At 37.5% G+C, this 9,547-nt stretch overlaps 1 protein-coding gene across 1 annotated transcript; it reads left to right on the forward strand.

Annotated features, from left to right (window-relative positions):
- Nucleotides 1-279: 279 nt before the first annotated feature.
- Nucleotides 280-7,596, forward strand: LOC129313308 (zinc finger CCCH domain-containing protein 24). Its single transcript, XM_054956264.1, is given in 15 exon segments — nucleotides 280-966; nucleotides 1,731-1,823; nucleotides 1,901-2,212; nucleotides 2,343-2,415; nucleotides 3,776-3,908; nucleotides 3,976-4,031; nucleotides 4,034-4,128; nucleotides 4,275-4,355; nucleotides 4,536-4,658; nucleotides 4,856-5,026; nucleotides 5,114-5,248; nucleotides 5,503-5,598; nucleotides 5,789-6,076; nucleotides 6,830-6,873; nucleotides 6,957-7,596. Coding segments are annotated over 15 exon segments (2,508 nt in total). The 5' UTR covers nucleotides 280-405; the 3' UTR covers nucleotides 7,204-7,596.
- Nucleotides 7,597-9,547: the final 1,951 nt, after the last annotated feature.

Genomic DNA, 9,547 nt, shown 5'->3' on the forward strand with positions numbered 1-9,547 from the left:
TTAAAATTCATCATTAGTATCTAAAAATTTCAAAAAAACTTTAATCTTATTAAATATATATATATTTTAATAGTGTATCTCCTCTCTATATTATTCAATGAATGATACAAAATTTTATAATAATAATTTAATAATATAATTTATAAATAAAAAATATATATATATATTTTTGTGAATAAGTGCAGAGTACATTAATTGTTAATTAATATATTTAAAATGCAGAATAGTTCGATGCAATCGGCAGATCTACTAGGGAAGGTACTTGACTTAATGGGTCCTGTTTCCGGGGACGTGGCATCGGAGTCGGCTAATGAATCGAAAAGGATCACGAAAGAAGATGGGGCGTTGGTGATCATATGTTGAAGCAGCAAGTAGCCCCGCAAGCCAAGTCGGGCAGCGCTCTCAATGGCGGACACTGGAAACACCGAGACTGAACTTTCACTTTCTGGCTCTAAAACCCTAAACCCTTCTGACGCAGCCAACGGCTTTCATTTGCCCCAAGCGCCCGGTGAAAACGCTCAAATCGATCAGGAATCTTCGTCTCCTGCTGCCCAGCCTTCCGGCGATGCCGTCTCGGCCGTAAAGCGGAAACGGGATGACTCGGATTCAGGGGTCTCAGATCCTTCGCTCAATCCCTTGTGGAAAACCAGCCTCTGTTCTTATTTTCGGCGACATGATGGCTCCTGCAGCCACGGCAGTGAATGCCGCTATGCCCACGGCGAAGAGGAGCTTCGTCCTCGGCCCGATAACACCTGGGACCCGACTTCTGAGCGGGCGAAGAAGGCAATGAAATCCGATACGGGCGAGAAATGTACAGTTTCCTTGGGTGTTATGATGACTGAGGCTGTGGTCGATGATGCTGATGGCAAGGACAATGATGATTCCAATCACGCTCTTAGCAAATGCTTGGTGCATTTACCGAGGAAATGGGGTTCGGACAGCTTGAGGAGTTTTCTCAATCAAGAGGCAAGCTTGCTTTGGGTTTTGCTTAAGTTGTTTGAAACCCGTTTTGAACTCGAGAAAGTAGTTGGAAAGTAAAAAGTACACACTGAATTTGGTATATATGCGTCTGATGAACTGAACTTTAGCTAAAGTACTCGGCTAAATTGAGCTACTCCTAACACTGACTTAATGTCGTAACTCTGGCAATAAAATCGTCGACCTTCATTTGTCTTAATACACTGTGGAGACAACGTTAGAGGGGATGTTTAAATTGAGTTATCTTAATGAAGACTCAAGATTACGAAACTTTTTTTATTTTTCCTTTTCAATTCCATATTGTGGAGTTGTTCAGCTCTTTTTTTTCCCAAGGTCAAAACTTTTGTTATTCAATTGAAAAATATTTTGAAGAAAAATAACGAAGCTCGTTTTGTGATGAAGGCTTCTTGTGCTGATACAACATAATTGCTGCTTTTTATCTCCTCCGCTGATGAGATTGCTTAGCCTCTTCAATAATAGTATAGTGTAAAGTTATATACTATGTTGCTGCTATTGTTATCTTTTCACAAAAGCTTCCGAACTTTTTATTTCTTCGCTTCTTCGTTTTTGGGTGGCTGGGTGCCCTGAGAGCTGCTGGACTGCTGTTGATCCTGTATTTATGTGAAGCCCTTCAACATTTTTTTCCTTTTCCTTTTCTTTTGGAAGTTTATACTTGAGGCTGGCAGAGGTATGAGTTATGTATCACGTATAACCATGAAATATTTGGTTCTTTTTCTTCTTCTACCATTTAGGGTATACCTTTCAAATCTGCAAAGAAAAAGAAAGGCATGCTAGTAGGATTTGTCACTTTTGAAGATCAAGAACAATTGAAGGGCTCAACAAAGGTAATTATGACCCAGTTACCCATTATTTAATTCATCTGCTGTGGAGTTAGTGATTAATTAAACTGCCATTGTAATAGGAGCTTGAAGGAAAATTAATTGGCAGCAAAAGTTTAGAAGTTGCGGACGTCATTCCTCGATCATTTGACAAGAAGAGTAATTCAAATGTCACTCTTTGTGCAGAATCTGCACCAAATGCAGATGCTGCGCCAGTGAAGGAGAACACAGATGGGAATATGGATGGTGAGACAAATGGTGCGAATTTGGCAGTTGGTGATTCCATGCCGAAGACAAGAAGCCTCCGCGATGTAGTGACTCCTCTTTCTCATATGGCCTATGCTGACCAGTTAGAGCACAAAAAAGGCTCTCTCACCCAGATTCTCAAAGGACTTGTTAGTTATACCTGTTTTCTATTCTGCCTTTTCTAGTAGTGATTTTTTTCTGGGTTATACCTACTTATTCTATGTCTTTTGTAAAGAGTGATTTTTCAGAAAATTAAACCTTAGGGTATGTTTTTTGCAGACTAGAAATGCTCGTAGAGCTTGTCCAAGTGGCGTCTCTCTTCCTGAGTGGGTTCTGAAGTCTAGGGACTTAGGTAGTGTATATATTTTCAGAAGTTTAAAGCGAATCCCCAGGAAAATTGTATGGTTTTGGTGTTTAAGGCTGTATGAAGGGGTTTTTTTAATTAAATTATCTTACACAGTGGTATTTTTCTCCATAATTTACCTGATAGCATACTGAATTGCTGAGTCAACATGGTTCTCCATTATTGACTTATCAGAGAAGAAAGGGGAGGAGGTTAGAATCAGTTATGCAGAATTAAATTAATTTCTGTTTAATTGTTGCATTTTCAGTTTTAGTTAGCTAAAAAAGTGGATCGACTGTTGCTAAGTGGTTCACCCACGTTTTAGTTAGTTTGAATCAGTTTTGATGTAATGCCAGATATGATGGGATATTTTCTTATTATTCATTTATTATTCTGATGTAAGTCCAGCATTGTAAATGGGCTAGTTCTCGCCATAGCTAGTCACATTGAGAAATAAAATATCATTTCCATTGGAAATTCTCCTACTCTGGCTATTGAATTTATTAGGGTGAGATTCTTGCTCTAATTTATTTAATATATTTATTTGCTTTCATTACTTCCTAAGTACTTAACAGTTTGATATCAGAGCCATTCAATCCTTAATGGATTCCTGCCCCCTATACACCCCTCCTAAACCTTCATCCTCACCACCCATCTCAGTGTACAATCACCTATCTAATCATTTTTCCTCGCCTTGTCATGCACATCAACTCCTTTACATCATAGCTTGTCTTGATGTCTTTAATTCTACAATTAGGGCACCACAAATTGTGCCAACTAGCAGAGGAATCAAAGCTAGCCAATTCATTTAGGAGTTAAGAGAAAGGTCAAAATCCATAAATTTGGAGTGAATAAACCCAGGTCAGTTTATAAAGCAATGAATTTGGTTTTAGAATTTGAAGGGAAGGCACAACACATTCGCAGGCCCAATTCACATGCCCAGTCCAACCAGAAAAGAGCTCCTCTGACTAGGTCTTCAGTAGCCACACATGACAGCAGCGGCCTTCAAAGCTTTAAGTGTCTATTACAAAACCCAGTTTTTGTTTGTTGTCATGATAAAGGTCTCTGCTTTTCATCTGGAAATACAATCATTATTTTGTTATATAAGTGGAGATTCTCCTTTGGCTTTATTAGTCATATGAGTTTAAGATTCTTGCTCATCTTCCTTTATCTTTGTTAATTTATGATGTTAGATTCTGATTTCATATTTTAATAAAGATTTATCTTCCTCATTTCTCCCTACCTATCTTGGATTCTATCATTACCATACTGATGTTATGTTTTTGTAATTTTAATCTATTTTAACGTATGATGGTAATTTGAGTGTCTCATGATTGCTCTTTGTGATTTTCCCCTCAAACTTCTATAGGTGGTCTTCCTTGTAAACTAGAAGGTATTATTGGATCACCAAGGGTACATGGATATCGCAACAAGTGTGAATTTTCTGTTGGATATTCTGTAGAAGGAAAAATAACAGTAGGATTCATGCTTGGAAATTTCAGGTAAACTACATTCACTCTGTTTATACAGTGCTTGGCATGTAAACTGTTTACTAAAGTATTGTGGCAGGGAGGGTGTAACAGCAGTTGAGGAAGCTGTGGGCTGCCCAAATGTTTCTACAATTCTCTCCAATATGCTTCTATCTTTGATGAATTTCTTCAGCATTCACAGTTACCAGTTTGGAACAGGTTTAAGAATAGCGGGTTTTGGCGTCAATTGACAGTATGACTTTGCCAGTTTTTGAATTCAATGTTGCTATCAGTTTGTGATGATCATCTTGCTTGTTATTTGAAATTTTCCCAATATATTTGTGGTATTAGTAAGAGAACTATTCAGCCATTAATTGGTTGTTGAATTTTTCTTGTAAGGTTCGAGAAGGAAGGACAAGTGGGAAGGTTGCTGATGCTGTAGATTTTGGTGGGATTGCAGAGGTCATGCTTATTGTGCAGGTTAATTTCTAACAGTAATCATGTTTAAAGCTACCTTAAATAGATTGAAATGCCTTGCGGTAGAACATGATTTATAAAGGGAGACAAGACCTGATTATATATTGATTATGCAACATGTCTCATGCTGACGTGCCATTCTTTTGTAGATATTCATAGATTTTTGTCACACTGATTATGCAGGTTTCTACAATTGGCTTTGATAATGAGCTAGTAACTGGTGAATTTGAGAAACTTGCTCAAGCATTTGTTGCAGGAGCTAATGCACATTCTCCATCATTACCTCTCACAGCTCTGGTTGTACAGGTATAAACCCTTTTTAGTCTACAATGTTTTGTCAGATTGATATATTAAACTCTTAAGTGCCTTATGTGTGCATGCGCGTGCAAAGCCGCTTGGAATTTGGAAGGTTGTGATATTGTTTTCAATGTCTAATGCAAGTTAATCTGCCCTTTAATTTTCTAAATGATGGCTAATGTGGGAATTGGTTTTATTACATGCAGGATCACCAAGGAATATCCAACGTAGCACCAGCTGATGCCCCACTGCAGTCACTTCTCACTCCTAAAGCGGATGGTGATCAAATAAATTTTAAAAATGGTGCCATGGACGTGAGGATCCATGATTATATCAGCGATCTCCAGTTCTCTATATCTCCAACTGCATTTTTCCAGGTGGGGATGGCATTTCATGTTTTTTACCTGGAGCAGCAGAATCATGTTTTGCCAGTAGTGAAAATATTGAATCTTTTTCTACTGCAGGTCAACACTCTAGCTGCTGAGAAGTTGTACTCACTTGCTGGAGATTGGGCATGCTTAGGTTCTGATACATTGCTATTTGATATTTGCTGTGGGACAGGAACAATTGGCCTGACCTTAGCACATCGTGTTGGTATGGTAATAATCATCTGTGAATATGCTTTTGCTATGGACTCAATTGCTTAAGATCGTACCTTACTGGAAGTGATTATATGTGTGTCGAGGTTGCTCTAGTTGATATCAAATGAAATATGCTTATAACATGACTCAGTTTTCCAAATATTATATGAGAATTGACTGTTCAATTTGCATGTAAAGCCTAGCTTTGGCTTATTTTCCAATATTTTAGGATTTGAATTGATTTAGCCTGATTTGTTTGTGGATTTTATTAGGTGATTGGTGTTGAAATGAATGCCTCTGCCATATCTGATGCCCAAAGGAATGCTGAGATTAACGGTATAAAGAATTGTAGATTCATATGTGCAAAGGTGAGATCAATTTTTTTTTTCCCTTCCTATTTGAATTATGCTGTGGCCTGTGGCAAGAAATTGTCAGAAATTTATAGATGGTAATTTATGGAACCAAGAAAACTTATCTCTGGTGTAAATGTTTAATTCGATTTAATTAGTTTATGATAAAACAAACTTTTGCATGCTGACTATTTGTACGAGACAACAGGCAGAGGATGTGATGGGATCTTTGTTAAAGGAGTACCTAAATAAGCCTAAGGAACAAGTCAATGTTCCAAGTATCTGTGGAACTGATATTGAAGAAATTTCTGTGGGGAGTGCAAGCCAGGAAACTGAAAATGGTGAACGAGAATCTGAGTGTTCTGAAAATGGCAAGCAAGAAGATGAAATTGAGGTTCAGAAAGTGAGTGATTCTGAAAATGGGAATTCTTTGACACAACAATTTAAAAATGTTGTTGCTATTGTTGACCCTCCACGTGCTGGACTCCACCCAACTGTAAGAATCATTTTTCTCATTGCATTTTAAAACAATAAGATGACCCACGCAGTGAGTATGAATGCACTAGTGGTATATTATTCTGTTGTCAATACCGAATTGGGTATTTAATAAATTTGTTGCACAACCTGTTTGAAAGACTACCGAGAGTGATGTCTGAAATCTGTCATAGTTTTGTTTTGCTTGTTATCTTTTCTTGTTTATCCGGTATTATTTTTTATGATGATGACATTATGTGTCCCATATAAACATGTCAATAATTAGTCTTATGTATCATGCAGTTTCCTATTTTCATGCTTTTCTTTCATAAAATATCAATACCAATTCTGGTTTTTATCAACTGCAGGCATTTTAGTTCCCGTCTAAATTTGATTTGGTTAGTTTTGATTCTATCACACGCAGATGCGAATTTAAGTACTATATGATGTATGTTTTGGAATTTCATCTTAACTTGTCCACCTGTCCGGTCAGTTGCTGTTCCTTTTCCTTTCTTTTTTCCTATCAGTGGATACCCAATTTTGCTTTCAATTTCCAGTATAAAAGTGAGCATTTCACTACTGTGAAGATTTTTATTATTTAAAAAAAAATTGTTTCTTGGCCTTACACGGAGTCTTGGTTTGCTGAGTTTTTATTGTGTTTTCACCATCTAAACGACGGGCGGACATTTCATATGTTGAAGGACAAATTCTTTTCCTGATTCCCTTGAATCCATAATATAACATTTTGCCTGAAATTTAAGTTGTGAAATTGCAGGTGATCAAAGCTCTGAGGACTAATCAAGGACTGCGGAGGCTTGTGTTAGTCCTTGTTCTGAATTATAGTACATTCGTTATGGTAATTTCAATTTCTTTGCAATCTAATGATGGGCTTTTATGTGCAGCTACATATCCTGTAATCCTGAAAGTTTGGTGGCGAATGCTATTGAGCTTTGCACACCATCTCCTGTGAAAATTGAAAAAGGAAATAAAGACAACAGAGGATGGAGAAACAGGAGCAGTGCTGGTCTTGCAAGACATAGGGCCAAGTCTATGCCTATCTCAGAGGCCTTCCAACCCATAAAAGCCATGGCTGTTGATCTATTCCCACATACTGAACACTGTGAACTGGTGATGCTACTCGAGAGGTAGGAAGCAAGAAGGTGCTGGTGGATGATTGGTCCGTCTTCCGGGTTGATATTTATGGCTTCTTATCTTGTTAGATCTCAAACTTTTGTGGCGGACCCCCTTCTTCTTTTTAGTTGCTTTCTACTCATCTTTTGCCCCTGCGCATTGAGTAATTTTGTAGAATGACCTTAAAGGTTCAGCTGCCATATAATATTTGCAGCACACACCATCAAGTATTAACATTTATCTGTATCGAGACTGCTGTCCTTTTTGTTTTTTGTTTTGGTTAATTTTATTAATTACAGATCCGCTGGCTGCTGTAAGGGAATTATTTAGTTTGATTGATGATACAGTTTGTTTTTGGCGTTGGAGCGTAATGATTAGTGGATCACACAATTTGTGGTTTTAGTTAGCGTATCATGGTGTCAATTGTCAACATGGATGTCTTATCAAGCTATAGTGCCTCGCCAAGTCCTTGTTGGAGATTGAGTCATCCAACTCACTTTACGCAGCAGCAGTTAGTGGACCTCTATTCCATCCATTTACTATTTATTTATTTTTTGGATATGAAAGGAATCCCTGCTACTACCTCAATTTTGCACAATTTTATTTATGTATTTTGATTAATATTATCCAGTCTGTACACAGATGCATGCTCAATTATAAATAATTTCTTTCGCCTTTTATTTTTGCAAATTTCTTTGCCTCTTTCATTTTCGGGGAATTTGAGTTCCAAATGTTCTAATTATAGTTAAATCTTAAAATATTAAACTATTTATGCAAATAGTTGCAAATTTGGGCATTTTAGATGTAAATCACTGAAAATGATTTATAAGATTTAAATGTTTAATTTGCAACTCAAACAGTGTCTAAATGAATTTTTGCAAATTGCATTTTAGTTGGAATTTTTAGGGTCGTAACTGTCATGGTCTTCTCTACGCTGGTGCCATCATGCCTGTTTGACATTTATCATTTATTTTTTCTTTGGTGAGGGCCCTTTTAAAGGGTTTTGAATTTAATGGCTGCGACATGAAAGATGGGGGTGGTGTCCTCATCATACAATAATCAAAATTATCTTGGGCTCATCATTTTCCCAATTGATTGTGCTCCTCCTCCTTCCCAATCAGTTTCCTCCTCGGTGCCCCCGTTAGGTGTTTTTCTCTTTTTTCTAGTTGTCTACTGATCTCTTTTGGTTTTATTAATTTATTTTGTTAATTCATGTTAGTTCATGTCTTGAGAGGTGTTGAAGGCAAGGTCTTACGGTATAATTCTATTTGTGGCGCTACCCCTTTCTGACTTTTTCATCGGTCCACTTCTCCACCACCTTGGGAGTGTAAAAGGCCATTCCTTCTTTTCATGTTTCGATCTCCGTTCTCATTATTTTGCTCCCTCTTTCCCTTTATTTCCCTCTATCCCATTACTCATGGTGACGCTCCTTTCATTAAAATCTCAACTGTATGCCATCCTCATATAGTAGCATTCCATTATCGCCTGCGTCCTCGTTATTGTACCACTGACACTACCTCATCGTGCTGCCCATAATTCATTCATGGCGACTCCAAATAGGAAGCTTTAGCTTACCTAGTAAGACGCTCACCAGACAAAAGTATAACTAATATTTGATTCAACTTTCTCCATAGTCATGTCGCTGTCTGCTTGCTTTGCTCGCAATCCTTGCTGCACAGCCTGGTATTCCATACTTTAATTCAAAACTATATGGGACGACACGAAAAGGATACGACTTTTCCTCGAGGATCTCTCGTAATGATGAACAAGAAGATAAAATCTCTCTGACTCCCTATGGGTATCACATATGCGCAGTAATGTATACATTATTATATATATCAAAAAGTAAAATAAAAGTTATTGACTAGACTTGCTATTTCAGCTAATTCATTCATATATTTATACTGTCCAGCTTCCAATCGTCACGGCCCCAAGTTAACTTATGTTAACGACCATGCCCCTCTCTGCCCCAGAAGAAGAAATGACAGTAAATTAGGACGTACAAGCAGAGTCTCGTGGAAGTTTTGATCCGACCAAACATGCAAATAATATACAGAAAGGAGACGAGAAAAAGCGAGTGGTTATCGCAAAGTACAGCCTTTTTTTAATCAATAGTGGCCAAGTTAAATCACTCCTATCATAATCACACTGAAACAGGTTTATTTATCTGTTCGTGTCAAGTTTATTTTTACATATATGCATTAGCACAGTGTGGGGTTCGACACTAGCTGCTTTTTTCTTTAGTGAAAGATCTCAAGTTGATTTTCCTTTCCTTCCTTTTCGCACTGTTTCCTCCTGCTTCCACTTGACACTTGCTTCTTTTGATAATGCAAAAATACAAACTCAAATCAAAGAAGCGGGG

The sequence above is a fragment of the Prosopis cineraria genome, unplaced genomic scaffold (genome assembly GCF_029017545.1).
Source record: "Prosopis cineraria cultivar Desert tree isolate PC_DT_omini unplaced genomic scaffold, ASM2901754v1 PC6, whole genome shotgun sequence".
Lineage (NCBI taxonomy): Eukaryota > Viridiplantae > Streptophyta > Magnoliopsida > Fabales > Fabaceae > Prosopis > Prosopis cineraria.